Here is a 14,640-nt window from a genome sequence, read left to right on the forward strand (position 1 = left end):
TTGAATACAAATCACATTTAACTTGTTTTATGTGGATGGGTGAGCCTTGCAAGCTAATTAAAAAAATATGTATTTAAAACTATAACTAACAAAAATAATCATATTCCACTTTAAAAAAAAAAAAAAGAGTTTTGAAAATTCAAATCACATGAAAGAAAATAAACTTATTATTAATTTAGGTAACTTAATTGATCTAAAATTTAGTATCGAATGACACTGACCTGTAACTTTAAAATAAAATATAAAAAATCAATTGTATTCAATCATATCATTAACAATCACTAATCACACTTTACGTACATATTACAACCATCATTTTTCAAGCCTAAATTTCATTATCTCATGCAAGCATTACCTAATTCTATAAAAAGAAATTATTATTTGTTTCTCCGATATATTTTCTATGTTTTATTTAATCTTTACTCCCCATATATTTAATTATTAATTACTACAATCGGTGCCCCGAAATCTCTCGAGGGCGTACTTGCGTTCACTCCAACCACAACTGCACAACATCAACGTTAAACGCAAAAAACCAAACGACAGCGCAGCAACAACACCGCATTGCCAGACGAGAGAGAGAGAGAGGAGAGAGAGATTGTATGTATATCTCAGCCTTTGCTTTTTGCTAGAGACGGAGAGAGAGAGAGGTTTAGAGATACAGAGGAGAGAAAGAGAGTGAGAGCGCGCGGCATCGTTCGGCACTGTCCGGAAAAAAATGGTGGATCAGTATCTCGCCGGCACGCTTCTCGCCGGGGTTTTAGGGCTTGTGGCGGCTTACGCATTGTTTTTTAGAAGAAACGGAGGAGGGAGTGAGAAGGACGGCGTCAAGACAACCACCATTATCGACGGCGAGTGCAGATCGAGGGACGGCGGTCGCGACGATGTCGACATCATCATTGTCGGCGCCGGAGTTGCCGGCGCCGCCCTGGCCCACACTCTCGGAAAGGTTAAAACCTTAAACTCCCTTCCTCTTTTCTTGCTTTCTTATGACGCAGATCCTTTTTACTTTTTTATTTCAAAGTTTTGCTTATGTCAACAATCTTTATAGCGTATATGTATAGAGTCTGTCGAAGCTGTTGTAATCTCACTAAAATATGCGATTTTGATTGGAAGACGATGAAAACAGAGACTGATGTATGATGCTGGGCCATACTGATGTTAAATCCTAAGATCTTTGAACAAAAAATTTGACTGTTCGCAAGATTCCAAATTTGAATTTTCTGAACACTCAATTAATAGGAAATAGGAATGCTTCCTGACCAGTACTTTCAGATGAAACTTTGTTGGTAAAATGGAAAAATAAACAGATTTCTTAGTTTAGCTTTTATGGTTCGAGTTGCAGGATGGGCGTAGGGTTCATGTGATTGAGAGAGATTTGAGCGAGCCAGACCGAATTGTTGGAGAATTGCTACAACCTGGTGGTTACCTCAAGTTGATTGAGTTGGGTCTTGAAGGTATAAATTCAGATTATCATAGACATAAGTCATCCTCAGCTTTTAAAGTGAACCCATCACGTATTGAATGGAGAAAATATTATGTATGGCTTCTAGGGTTTAAATTTCGTTTTTTCAGTGTATAACTTTTGAGCTCTGATTACAGACTGCGTGGAACACATTGATGCGCAGCGAGTATTTGGGTATGCTCTCTTCAAGGACGGGAAGAACACCCGCCTTTCTTATCCTTTGGAGAAGTTTCATTCAGATGTGTCTGGAAGAAGCTTTCATAATGGGCGTTTTATTCAAAGAATGAGGGAGAAAGCTGCATCTCTTCCCAAGTATGTTTATGTTTCCTCTCTGCTGATATATAATCTGATGATTTTTTCAGTTCTATGCCCCATTTCTGGGGCTGGCCTGCAGATGCTTAGATTGTGTTCTTTGTTTTATATCTTCCGAACTTCTCGTTGGAAACTCCCTACCTAAGTGTATTACCATTTACTTGGAATTTGGGGTTATGACGTTGCTTGTTTCTTTGGATGTGTTAAGAGTCCACATCTATAAAATAAGGCCATAAGTTAGACTAGCTAATTGGTTGGATTCAATCTTTTAGTGTGGTTTGACTCATGTGCATTATAACCCAGTTGAGTGACCATGACCCAATCTTAAATTATAACAGTTTGCTTAGGATCTGTCACTAGTTTCTGTGTCTTCACAATTTTTTCCTTTGAAGTTATTGTCTTTTCACTGATCAATGCTTCTACTCATTACCTATATATATATATATATGTACTAGTGTCCAATTGGAGGAAGGGACTGTTACATCCTTGCTTGAAGAGAAGGGAACCATTAAAGGGGTGCAGTATAAGTCTAAATCTGGCGAAGAGTTGAAAGCATATGCGCCGTTGACCATTGTATGTGACGGTTGTTATTCAAATTTGAGACGGTCACTTTGCAGCCCCAAGGTAAGGACGAATCGGAATTGTTTGTTTTCATTTTAACTGATGACAAAATTGCAGGCTATTTATAGTTGAATACGTTCAAAATAGCAAGCATCATTTGTATAACGACTTTCTTTAGAGTTTTATATTTTTGGTGTTTCTCTATTGTCCTTTCTCTTGATGTTGACTGCAAATGTTATGTTTTATTCTGCAGGTCGATGTGCCTTCTTGTTTTGTTGGTTTGGTCCTGGAGAACTGCCGACTTCCACATGCAAACCATGGACATGTTATTCTGGGAGATCCATCGCCTATCTTGTTTTATCCCATAAGCAGTACCGAGATCCGGTGCCTGGTGGATGTTCCCGGTCAAAAGGTACCGTCTATTTTGAATGGTGAAATGGCCAAATATTTGAAGACCGTTGTTGCTCCCCAGGTAGACGTTAAAAACTACTGGCGTTTTAGTAATGACAAATAATAGATAGCGGGAACTTGTATTCTAAATTAGTAACAATCTGGTCTCAGGTCCCTCCGGAGCTGTATGATGCGTTTATTGCTGCTGTTGATAAGGGCAACATTAGGACGATGCAGAACAGAAGCATGCCTGCCGCTCCTCATCCCACCCCCGGGGCTTTGCTAATGGGCGACGCCTTCAACATGCGCCATCCCTTAACTGGTGGAGGAATGACGGTAGCGTTGTCGGATATAGTCGTCCTACGCAATCTTCTCAGACCTTTGCAAGATCTCAACGATGCACCCACTCTCTGCAAATATTTGGAATCTTTTTACACCTTGCGGAAGGTAAACTGTTACAAACGCTCGAATTTGCTTACATTTTCGGGACTGCCCTCTCAATCCGCTTGTATGTTTGATGTTTGTGTGTCTTGCAGCCCGTGGCATCGACCATCAATACATTGGCAGGTGCACTTTACAAAGTGTTTTGCGCCTCGCCCGATCAAGCAAGGAAAGAAATGCGGCAGGCGTGCTTCGATTACTTGAGCCTCGGAGGGGTTTTCTCGAACGGCCCCGTGTCTCTGCTCTCCGGGTTGAACCCTCGACCACTGAGCCTCGTCTGCCATTTCTTTGCTGTTGCAATCTATGGCGTGGGGCGTTTGCTGCTGCCTTTCCCCTCGCTCAAACGGATGTGGATCGGAGCAAGATTAATCTCGGTGCGCCCTCGTATTTCAATCTCTCATTCTTTCTTTCTTTCCCCACTTTCCTTGGATTTTAACTTGTGTGTGATGAAAATGAAATATTTACAGAGTGCATCGGCCATCATCCTCCCCATCATCAAGGCAGAAGGAGTTAGGCAGATGTTCTTCCCGGCGACTGTTCCGGCATATTACAGAGCTCCTCCTGCGTCCTGCTAAATCAAAGCGGCGGCCGGCCGCGGGGATATATGCTTCCATTCAACAAATATATTATTGTATCTCTAATTTGTCTCTTTCTCCACTTTTGTTCATTAACTTCAAGTAAATATTGTGCACAACATTTATAGATTCCTGTCTCATGTACTCTCCAGCATCAATCTTTTACAGATTACTATGGCGATGTAATGTAAACTGTCAATTACTTCCTATGATTAAAATATACTCCGTAGTTTAGAACACATGAATAATTATCACTCTGGAGCGAGCAATCCCCACAATGTCTACAAACAGTAATGAATATGATCATGAAAGATCGCCAATTAGTCCATATATATATATATATGTGTGTGTGCGTGTGTTGATTGGAGGCTATTTTAAATGTGATCATGGAAGTTCCGTCAACTAGTTGAGATTTTACGATAAATATATTTAGGGTGTTTTTGAAAAATAAAAAAAATGATTTTTGAAAAATAAGCATATTTTTATTTAATTTCAAATTTTAAATATTTAAAATATATTATGACGGTGGTGGTGGTAGCGGTTGATTGATTGTTTTATTGTTACAAATTAAAAAAATTAATTTATTGTTGCAAATTAAAAAAATAAATTTTCAAAAAATAAAAAAATAATTTTTTTTTAGAAAATCTCCTGTCATTGATTACACCCCTATTTTTCATTGACTTCTATTTTCTCCCTTTTAGCCAAACACTAAAAACCTGAAAAATCATTTTCAAACACACCTTTAATTAAGCAATACCAATATCTATTAATCAACTCTTTGATTTGTCTCCATGATTACTTTATGAGGATCTCATCTTTCTATTTTGGCGTCATCATATATTTCGATCACACAAATTTAATACGGTAATTGCTTTCTAATAATCTAATTTCATATAACGAATATTTATGTCCATTCATAATTTTATTGTTAAGTTATTAAGTCTGAAACAATATTAAATCTAAAAATAAAATTGCATTGTCATTTATCATGACTATTCGTAATCATTCTTCTAATTGTATATTGTGTCATATACTATCATTCACGTTCATTTTTAATTGTTAATATCTTTGGGTTCTATAATCTATATCTTAGTTATAGTTTGTGGAGTAAAATAAAGAATTTTGGAGACCACAAAAGTTATCCAAAAAGCTCTTCAACATTAGTTCAATTGTATGAGGTTGAAGGATGGATGCGGAACGTACAAGTCTCTAATGCGGCGGGACTTGTGGTTTAATAGTTTATGCAAGCGACGGTTAAGTCGGTTTTCAGCCGTTTGGACAGGCTATATCCTTGCACTCCACGTGGCGTTTCTGTTTTGCCAACTCAATCTTACGTAGAAGCAACAAATTGAGGCGCCTTTCCAATTATCTTTCAAATCGCCAGCAAATCGCATCTGTCTCACCACCCACTTCTTCCGCATTTCAATTTCAATGAGAATTCCAAACCCAAAATTGATTCGCGATAGAATCTCATTCATTAGGGTTTTTTCTTTCATTCATTTTCTTCTCCTTTTCAACCAAAATTCAATCTTTTCTTTTTTTTCTCTTTCCCTTTTTTGCCCTCTCTTTTCCCTCCCAATCCAAAGCAATCTTTCTATCATATATCCCTTCAAGGCAACATCACGATTTTCGTTTAAAAGGGTAAGTATTTGTCCCCTTTTGTTTTGTAAAATCTATTGCTTTCCTTTTTCTTTTGAAAACGGGGCGATTGATCTTATCTTCTGCTTTCGAGATTTTTATTCGCGATGCATTAATTTTCTGCGAGCAGTCCAGTTTATATTTATCGGTCTGTGAACATTGGGGAAGTAGTAATTGATTGGTTTATTGTAGAAGGAGATATTTTGTGGGTATGCGAAAAGATTTAGTTATTATTGCTAAATAATTATTTCTGCGATTTCGGAAATGTAAAAATTGCAACTTTTCTTAATCCTGCATTTATAAAGTTGAGTATAGTTGTCAAACTGGAAGGACTTAGTTGAAGCCAATTGAAACAAGTTATTGATATGCTCTTCTATGAGAAATCATTTATAAGTTGGGGACATGGCAACGGATTGTTGCTTGTTTGCTTCTGTATGCTCTGTGGTTTGTCATTATGCATATATATCTATATATATATATATATATATATATATATATATATATATATATATATATATATATATATAAATTCATTTTGATATCTGCCTGTACCAACGGAGAAAAGAACTTAACTTTTTATGATTTTATTATTTTACTTTTGCAGCTTCTAGGCTTCTGAGAACACCGGGGCTTATTTTGTGGCAACTCTTTGCCTTTAATGGATGATTTTGCAAATGAGTTGCCTTAAGATTACGCATTGTATTTTGAACAAAGATGAATCTATCTGCACTCTTGACCTCTGCTGGTATGAACACAGTAGTGTGTGTGGTTTGTTTCATTCTGTATTCAGTTTTAAGGAAGCAACCAAGCCTGGTCAGTGTGTACTTTGGACAGAAGCTTGCTCATTTGGGACCAAAGCGTCCTGATCCTCTTTGTTTTGAACGATTTGTCCCTTCTCCTAGTTGGTTTATGAAGGCATGGGAGACAACTGATGAAGAAATAAATGCTGTTGGAGGCTTGGATGCTCTGGTCTTTGATCGTACAATTGTTTTCAGGTGATTTCGTATTGTTTCTTTTTTACTAAATTAATTTTTCCTCAAATTATTTGTTGTCTTTAACATGTTTCAGTTTTTGTAAGTTTTCACTAAAAAGTAGTACTCACTGTGAAATTATATTAGATGAAGGAATCTATTAATGGATATTAGATCAATCAGCCATGACTGTTTTAATGCTTTGGTTGAGAAGGATTGTTTTTTGGTTCTGATGCTGAAATATACTGAGGTACAGATGATATGAGGGATTGTTTTCGTTCACACTAAACCTTGTAACGTTATGCCAACATCAACAAATTTCAATCTTGAAATTCATATTGAACACTAATCTAAGACTGCATATGATTGCCTTCATCTTTCTTAGGTCTTTGCTTTCAACTGTTCTTACCTTCTCTACTGCTTTACTTTGATCCTCCACTGCTTACATTTAACTGTGCTTTATTATGTACAGTATCCGAATATTCTCCATTGCTGCTTCCATTTGCCTTTTCCTTGTGCTGCCACTCAACTATTTCGGGCAGGATGTAGCACACGAGCTGGCTCCTGAGGACTCATTGGAGATTTTCACCATTGAAAATGTCAAGGAAGGGTCTCAGTGGTATGATACATATATCTTCTGATATTGACAATCTACATCATTTCAACCCTGAGTTTTCAGATGAATTAGGATGTTATCTTTTCAAATTTACAAACATTGGTGCACTGTGCAAGATAACCTGCATTTGACTAAATGTCTACCATTTGTTTGAAAACTTATTTGGTTGTATCTTTTGACCCAATGGCCATCATTTGATTTTATCTTAACAAACACTTGAAAGTCTGCAAACTTGCAAAATTTTCTTATTTTTCATTCTAAGGACTCGAGGACAGATTTTGCAAGCAATCAGAGTTAATTTGGTTGTCTATGGAGAAATTATTACTGTATCTTGGATGGATTTATTATAATGCGATCCATACAGTACAAACTTGCCATTGTTTGAAATTTTTATTTACCTCCTGCTTCCCATCTTTTTATGTTTGCAATTGTTCTTACTTTTGTTTTGTCTTCAATTTTCCTTGTCAGGCTTTGGGCTCATTGCCTAGCGTTATACGTGATTTCATTCTCTACTTGCATTCTCCTATACTTTGTAAGGATATTCAAGGCCATATCTGTTATCTATTACTGTAATATTTTTTTTTACACCCACAGAAAACATAAGCTTTCAAGAAGTATCTGTTTCTTTCATCATTGAAGATTTGCCACTTTTTCTTAGGAATACAAATACATCACGAAAATGAGGTTGGCTTACATTAGTTCATCTGTTTCCAACCCTTGTTATTTCACGGTTCTTGTTCGTGGTATCCCACGGTCTGAAGAAGAATCGTACAGTGAGCTGGTGGCAAAATTCTTTACAAGTTATTATGCATCAAGCTATTTAACTCATCAAATCATATACCGGTCGGGTGTTGTTCAGAGACTGGTGGTAAGTATCTAAGAGACCTTTTTCTGATTGTTTGCTAATGGTTTTTATGATTTTTTTGGGGGGAAAAGATTATTTCTGTAATTCGATATCTTTTTCTTATCCTGGGAACGTCATGCTTGTTATTTGGCTTAGACACACTGCATTGTAGTCATGGTCTTAGAAAATAGTTGCACAACCATGGTGATGGGATTGTCATGCTAAAATTGATCAGAACCTTTCCCAGCCATTGTTGGATCATTTGGAATCATTGTTGTGAAGGCATTAGATCTAGCCTCATAGATTATGCTGCTGAGCACTGAGGACAAAGATTTGACCCCTTTGGACTTTTGAATCAGCTGCTTGCGTTTTTTTTGCTGTTTATTATGAAATTATTTACTACATGCTTGCTGGAAAATAAGGCATAGTATTCTTGGGTGCCATGAATGAGGGAAAATAAGTATTGTACTAAATTAAATATTCCCCTTCTGCTAGGCAGTATAGTTGTTCAAAATACAAATTGTGAGATTGTGTTGATTAATGGTTGATATTGTGTGTATATAACCACAGACCGATGCAGAAAAATTTTATAGGATGCTAAAATCAACCCCTCAAAGGCATGGGAGCTTATTGAGATGCGGCATCTGTGGTGGAACATCAGCATCTTTCAGGATCCTTACTAGTGATTGCTCTGAAAGTGATCAAGAAAGTACTGATTTGTTTTCGGATTTTAGAGATCAGGTAATAGATGCTTTGAAACTTTGCATGTCTTTCTAGTTCTTTCGTTTTGGGTAAAACAGGATCCTAACATAATTGTGCAAATGATTTTTTTTTTTAGGAATGTGCAGCTGCTTTAGTTTTTTTCAGGACTCGGTATGCTGCTTCGGTTGCTTCACAGGGAATTAAATCTCCAAATCCAATGTTATGGGTTACAGATCTTGCTCCAGAACCCAGAGATATGTATTGGTCAAACATTTGTGTACCGTATAGGCTTCTTTGGATTCGTAAAATTATTATTCTTGTGGCTTCCTTCTTCTTCGTGGCCTTCTTCCTTGTGCCAGTGTCTCTAACCCAAGGCCTTGTTCACCTCGATAAGCTGCAGCATGCATTTCCATTTCTAAAAGGACCGTTGAAGGGGTGAAGTATTCGTATCCGGATATTGTCTTATGGTCTCGAGAATTCAGCATCTGAGATTGTGTTTGTTTTTGTTTACTTGCAGGAAGTTGGTGGTTGAACTTGTTACAGGATATCTACCAAGTGTCGTGTTAATATTGTTTTCTTACATGGTTCCTCCGATAATGATTTTTTTTTCTACGATGGAAGGCTCAATCTCACGTAGTGACAGGAAGAAGAGTGCATGCATTAAGATTTTGTACTTCATGATTTGGAATGTTTTCTTCGCACAGACAATTTCTGGGTCTGTAATCGATGGATGGAGTGCTATTGCTAAGCTGGGTAAAAATCTCAAAGACTTACCTAACCTCCTTGCCACAGCAGTTCCAACTACGGTTATCTCTCTCTCTCTCTCTCTCTCTCTCTCTTACATCGATTATTTAATTTGTTGCAAGTGTGACAGTGATTTAATATTTTGCAGGCAGCCTTCTTTAATACTTATGTTATGACGTCGGGGTGGGCAAGTTTGTCGTGTGAGCTGATGCAACCGTTCGGAATTCTGTGCAACCTTTTCTATAGATATATTCTGTTGAACAAGGATGAGTCAACTTATGGAACCATGACGTTCCCGTATCACACTGAATATCCTAGGGTCCTCCTCCTTGCGCTCCTGGGATATACCTGTTCTATCCTCGCACCTCTAATTTTGATCCCGTTGCTCGTTTACTTTGCCCTTGCTTACATTATATACCGCAATCAGGTAAGTCGTCGTCTTTTATTTTACTATACTATACTATACTATACGCTGTATGTGATTGACAACACGTTATTTTCAGATTCTCAACGTATATGTTACAAAGTACCAGACCGGGGGTCTTTATTGGATCATTGTGCACAAGGCAACCATCTTCTCATTGGTGCTCACACAGATCATAGCTTTGGGAGTGTTTGGGCTCAAAAAATCCACTGTGGCATCGGGATTCACGTTTCCTTTGATAATCTGCACACTCCTTTTCAACGAGTATTGCAGGCAAAGATTTCATCCGGTATTCAGAAACCTCCCTGCACAGGTACGTCATACACCATCTCATCATCAGAATCGTCTATCCTGTTAGTTTGCTTGCGAGCCTCTTATTTATCGAATGCTGTGCAGATCCTGGTTGACATGGATAGGAAGGATGAGCAGGAAGAGCGGATGAAAGATATCTACCAAAAGGTGACGTCGGCTTATTGTCAGTTCAGAAGAAGTTCAGTCACTCTAGGTAGCCCTCATCCCTTGAATCCCAAGGAACAAAGCATGCTTCAAGAACTAGAAGACGACGTGAATCCAGGTTCAACTTAACTTCATTATTTTCATCATCCCGGTTATTCTGTCAAACTCGATCTGTAGTAGAATGAAAAACATGAATCATTTAATTAATTTGGCCGAGCTGTCTATATTTGTGGCACAGCCGCTTTGAAACCCGACATGCCTGCAGGATCATGGAATGGCCACACAAACTTAGAGATTGAAGAGGTGGGCAAGTAATAGCGAGCGAGCTCAGATCAGAAAGTGCATGCATGGAAAGAGAAGAGGCAGACAGATAGCTACACAAATTTATTGTGAAAATGTAACAGTACAGTACATTGTTGTTCTCAAGAGCTCATGAAGCCTGCAAATATGTACAGAAAGAGAAGAAATTAAAACATGTCGTCTGTACATATCTGTAATATTCATACATCAATTTTGATTTTTAATACAAAAGGAAGGGGAGTTCGGGCAAGTTATCGTTAACGTGGTTTTACTTTGTGGGATTTTTAGGTTATCTGGCAAAAGAAAAGAATTACATTTTGTTACGGTTCCTTTGATTATTAAGGGTTAACGGTAGTGTGTATTTAGATTTGGAAGAACGTAAAAAAGAAAGCGGTATTAGATTTGGAAGAACGTAAACAAAAAATTAGTCAAAAATACAAGTACCAAAACAAAAACTAGCTAAATGAACATGTACTTTGATGATTTGCAAGTAAAACATAAAGGATAAACCTAGTTGTGTTTGTGTCACTTAATCTTAGCGGGGATCTAGGAGTGAAACGGAGACTTCGTTTACAGAACTCCCTCCTTGAGTGCTGGAAGAATATTCTGAAGTTGCTATCCTTCTTTCAGTAAAAAAACCAGGCTCCTTAGCTTCAGGTAATAACAAGTTTTCATTAGCCAACATCATAACCACAGAAGACATGTTTGGTCGATCATCTGGACGTTGTTGCACACATAACAGACCTATGTGAACCGATCGTTCAACTTGTGATGCATCGCATGAAACAGCCAAATGGTCATCTGGTAATTCCATTGATCTCTCTTTCTTGTAAAGCATCCATGCCTATCCAGTTTGAACAAAAATTAGACTTTATTTGCAAATTGGGAGATTTATGTATGATGTAACACCTACATGGCCAAGAAGATTATGGTTGTGATCTTGGTGAGAAAATCCTCGATTTCTCTTGCCACTAATAATCTCGAGGACAAGAACTCCAAAGCTAAATGCATCTGATTTGACTGAGAACAGCCCATCTACCGCGTATTCCGGAGACATATAACCACTGCATCATTTAATCAAAGAAGTTATCATTAAGCATGACTGATGTAAATGATGAGAATAAAGCTAAGCTAAGGCAGATCGATACGTACTGTGTTCCCACCACGTGGCTTGTGTTTGCTCCGACCTCATTCCCTCCTACACTTCTAGCTAAGCCAAAATCCGATATCTTTGGATTCATGTCCTTATCAAGCAAGACATTGCTGGCTTTGAGGTCTCTGTGAATTATCCTCAATCGAGAATCTTGGTGAAGGTATAACAGCCCACGAGCAATACCATTGATAATGTTGAAGCGTATAGGCCAATCAAGTAATTTACCCCTTGTTGAATCTACCCAAAAAAAAAAAAAAAACATATTAATATTGATGGTGCAATATATATAGTGCTGTAAAATATGGTGTTGGAGATTAAAACAAACAAACCAAATATGAATGCATCCAAGCTTTTGTTGGTCATGTACTCATAGACTAGCATCATTTCTTCTCCTTGAATGCAGCAGCCTAAAAGCTTCACAAGATTTCGATGTTGAAGGTTGGCAATATAAACAACTTCATTTTTGAACTCATCGAGTCCTTGCGTAGAACTCTTCGATAGTCGTTTCACCGCTATTTCCATTCCATCTTCTAGCACACCCTATCAATTCATTCAAAGCTCGATCGATAATTACAATTACTATAACAAATAACGTAACACATTACTTACACTTATTAATAGTTAAATCCGCAGAGTAATTACCTTGTAAACAGGTCCAAATCCGCCTTCTCCAATCTTGTTGTTGAAAGAGAAATTATCCGTAACTCTAGTAATAGTAGATAAGTCAAAGAGTGGCAGCTCAAAATCTTGTTGTGTGCTCATCTCTCCTTTCTCCTTCCTCTTCTTTTTCCGAATATATAACATCAACCCTACCCCTAGCAGGGTAAGTACTCCAAATGCTGATAATAAGCTCCCTATAAGGATATCTCTTCTTCTCTTTCCCTTTGAAACTCCATTGGAGACTGCATGCATGCACCCATATAGAATAATTAATTAATTATTGGTCCACTTTTAATATGTTACCTTGCTGGAGAATTATTTTAATGTCTAGACAGGGACAGGAGTAATAAGCCACTCAATTACATCACAGCAAAGTTCATTATTTAATTTATAATGTTTTTTTTTAAGGACATTTTGTATCTTATCTTAGTATCATAAAAGTCAGCAAGCTTTAATTTATTTATTTAACATTTTACTTGGCAATTCTGAAGCCGCCACTCGAATGTAAATGTCTTGCCCGTTCTGAGAAAGTGTTCTGGTATCGATCAAATCATCAAACCAAAGCAAACATCCTGTTCCTGGATTAGTACTTATATCCAGATAAGTATAAGCCGTGCAAGAACAGTTGTTGAGGCAAACTTGCTGGCAATCTTGCAGCGTCATCGTCTTGTTAAACCAGGAGTTTCGGGTATCCGGCAATTTCATCCCGGAGTAGAGGAGAAACCCGTCGGATCCTTCACTACAATTCAACGGCGTTCGCCGGAAACACCCTTCCGACCAGTGAGTCCGGTCCCATGGCCCCTCATATTTGGGCAAGAACTTGTCGAAACAAGCACAAACTGGGGAGATATCGATGCTGCAGAGGCCGTTGGGGCCGCATATTCCGTAGGAATCGCAGACATCTAACGGCACATTTATGTAGTTCGCCCATGTCTTGCTCTGCTCCACCCACGTCTCGCTCTGTAAAACGCCGGCCGGCGACAGGGTTAAATGGATGTAAACGGAGTTTCTAAGAAGATGATATGCGACCCATACTTTTTCCTTGTCCAACTCCAGATTGTAGGTGTAGATTGGGTTTCTTGATAACGCCGGCGTTCCGCTCCACCGGAGCCCGTTCCACGGCCCTGTCTGGTACGTCACGGCCGTCGCGTTTCTGATGATGGTCTGTGGATACCCGGCGGGATCACAGTGCATCGTAACGTCGCCGGAAGAAGGGTCGTCGTCACTCTTCCACGCCGTGAAGTAAACCTCTTTACCAGTAACCAAATTCTTCCCGAATTTCACATCCGGCAAGTAAGTCTGCGTCGGATAATCAAAGCTCTGCCAGAGATAATTCTCCGGGTTTTCGTCGGCGGCATCTCTGACGACGAGATTCCCGGAATCCAACAATTGAGCTATCGGATTCCGCACCGGTCTCGACGTGTTAGTAGACCATAAGATAGTAGAATTATTAACATCCGTGTTGTTGGCCCTTTCCTTCTTACCTACAATAAAAAATCAAGTCAACTTTATAAATTTAACTTTCAGTAAGACCAATCTTGATCTGAGAGTGTCACTTATAAATAATCAAGACTGATTTATATCCATTATTACGATCTTTTATCAGATTAAGACTACAAAATTAAATTTACCCAACAGATCAGACTGCGAATTTTCCTGATCACTCAAAAATCATGCAATTAGGAATAAATTACCGTCAAGAAGAACGAGGCGGCCTGGTTGGATGAGCTTGAGGACAACCTCGGATGTATTGAAGATGGGAGCATTTCTGTTGGCGACCCATACAATGGTCTGCACGGATATTTGTTTGTACCATATGCCAACATAGTATCGTTTGAAGGAACTTCCGAGGTTGAAGAATCCCAGTTCAAAGCGTCCACCGGAAGAACTGATGATGGCGTCTCCATAGCCAAAGATTTGAGAAGAATTAATGAAATCGGTTGCATGGGAAGATTGTAGTTTGGGAGCTAATAGGAGGAGGTAGGAAAGAAGGAGAAGAGAGAGAGTTTCCATGGATGGGTTAAGCACTTAATTAATTAAGCTTGGATTAATATTCTAATAGTTAAAATACAGACAAAATCTGGAAATGGTTCTGTAGATTTTCCACAAATGGAGGTGATGGAATAGTCTTTGTTAAACTGCAAGTTGCAATGGAAAGAAGAAAAGACAACCATCTAATAAGAGGGAATGTGATCGAAAATGAAACTGTATACATATTTATTTCTTAAATGGATATAACTTACTACTATTTTTTTTTTTTTTTTTTTTGAAAACAACTTACTAGTAAATTATATGTCGAAGGTCAATGTCCGGACCAATAGTGAGGTTGAATTTTAAGGTTGTGCAGTGTAATTGATTTGATACCACATTTGAAAGGAGAGAATTGAA

At 38.1% G+C, this 14,640-nt stretch overlaps 3 protein-coding genes across 5 annotated transcripts; 2 read left to right on the forward strand and 1 right to left on the reverse strand.

The window, feature by feature from the left end:
* The first annotated feature begins 609 nt into the window (after window positions 1-609).
* On the forward strand, window positions 610-3,960 carry LOC109170294 (squalene monooxygenase-like). Its single transcript, XM_019319338.1, has 8 exons — window positions 610-949; window positions 1,346-1,457; window positions 1,603-1,777; window positions 2,233-2,401; window positions 2,592-2,810; window positions 2,900-3,175; window positions 3,265-3,543; window positions 3,637-3,960. Exons 1-8 carry the CDS (start codon window positions 719-721, stop codon window positions 3,742-3,744), a joined length of 1,569 nt encoding a protein of 522 aa, XP_019174883.1. The 5' UTR covers window positions 610-718; the 3' UTR covers window positions 3,745-3,960.
* A 1,139-nt stretch (window positions 3,961-5,099) lies between these two features.
* Window positions 5,100-10,693, forward strand: LOC109170293 (CSC1-like protein RXW8). Of its 2 annotated transcripts, none has more exons than XM_019319335.1 (12): window positions 5,100-5,385; window positions 5,987-6,377; window positions 6,826-6,972; window positions 7,438-7,501; window positions 7,628-7,837; window positions 8,384-8,554; window positions 8,652-8,950; window positions 9,033-9,321; window positions 9,408-9,686; window positions 9,763-9,996; window positions 10,080-10,257; window positions 10,378-10,693. In XM_019319335.1, exons 2-12 carry the CDS (start codon window positions 6,097-6,099, stop codon window positions 10,452-10,454), a joined length of 2,229 nt encoding a protein of 742 aa, XP_019174880.1. In that variant the 5' UTR covers window positions 5,100-5,385; window positions 5,987-6,096; the 3' UTR covers window positions 10,455-10,693. The 2 variants fall into 2 exon arrangements, with proteins under 2 accessions (XP_019174880.1, XP_019174881.1); XM_019319336.1 differs by having other exon boundaries at window positions 7,438-7,465.
* Window positions 10,694-10,862: 169 nt separating this feature from the next.
* On the reverse strand, window positions 10,863-14,437 carry LOC109170292 (G-type lectin S-receptor-like serine/threonine-protein kinase At4g27290). 2 transcript variants are annotated; one of them, XM_019319334.1, is made up of 7 exons: window positions 13,947-14,437; window positions 12,729-13,715; window positions 12,235-12,494; window positions 11,922-12,132; window positions 11,592-11,829; window positions 11,353-11,503; window positions 10,863-11,283 (listed from the first exon to the last, which is right to left on the reverse strand). In XM_019319334.1, exons 1-7 carry the CDS (start codon window positions 14,263-14,265, stop codon window positions 10,975-10,977), a joined length of 2,475 nt encoding a protein of 824 aa, XP_019174879.1. In that variant the 5' UTR covers window positions 14,266-14,437; the 3' UTR covers window positions 10,863-10,974. The 2 variants fall into 2 exon arrangements, with proteins under 2 accessions (XP_019174879.1, XP_019174878.1); XM_019319333.1 differs by having other exon boundaries at window positions 12,729-13,736.
* Between the last annotated feature and the right edge of the window lie 203 nt (window positions 14,438-14,640).

This window comes from Ipomoea nil, unplaced genomic scaffold (genome assembly GCF_001879475.1).
Source record: "Ipomoea nil cultivar Tokyo-kokei standard unplaced genomic scaffold, Asagao_1.1 scaffold3321, whole genome shotgun sequence".
Taxonomy (NCBI): domain Eukaryota; kingdom Viridiplantae; phylum Streptophyta; class Magnoliopsida; order Solanales; family Convolvulaceae; genus Ipomoea; species Ipomoea nil.

What these genes read in the sequence shown, in the direction of transcription:
- LOC109170294 (XM_019319338.1), top strand. Translation starts at nt 719, where the DNA reads ATGGTGGATCAGTATCTCGCCGGCACGCTTCTCGCCGGGGTTTTAGGG. An exon ending in TGGCCCACACTCTCGGAAAG is followed by an intron (nt 950 to 1,345) that starts GTTAAAACCTTA and finishes TTCGAGTTGCAG; the next exon opens with GATGGGCGTAGGGTTCATGT. An exon ending in AAAGCTGCATCTCTTCCCAA is followed by an intron (nt 1,778 to 2,232) that starts GTATGTTTATGT and finishes TATATGTACTAG; the next exon opens with TGTCCAATTGGAGGAAGGGA.
- LOC109170293 (XM_019319335.1), top strand. Translation starts at nt 6,097, where the DNA reads ATGAATCTATCTGCACTCTTGACCTCTGCTGGTATGAACACAGTAGTG. An exon ending in GTGTTGTTCAGAGACTGGTG is followed by an intron (nt 7,838 to 8,383) that starts GTAAGTATCTAA and finishes ATATAACCACAG; the next exon opens with ACCGATGCAGAAAAATTTTA. An exon ending in CTAAAAGGACCGTTGAAGGG is followed by an intron (nt 8,951 to 9,032) that starts GTGAAGTATTCG and finishes GTTTACTTGCAG; the next exon opens with GAAGTTGGTGGTTGAACTTG.
- LOC109170292 (XM_019319333.1), bottom strand. Translation starts at nt 14,265, where the DNA reads ATGGAAACTCTCTCTCTTCTCCTTCTTTCCTACCTCCTCCTATTAGCT. An exon ending in AGCCACGTGGTGGGAACACA is followed by an intron (nt 11,504 to 11,591) that starts GTACGTATCGAT and finishes TAAATGATGCAG; the next exon opens with TGGTTATATGTCTCCGGAAT. An exon ending in ACCATAATCTTCTTGGCCAT is followed by an intron (nt 11,284 to 11,352) that starts GTAGGTGTTACA and finishes CAAACTGGATAG; the next exon opens with GCATGGATGCTTTACAAGAA.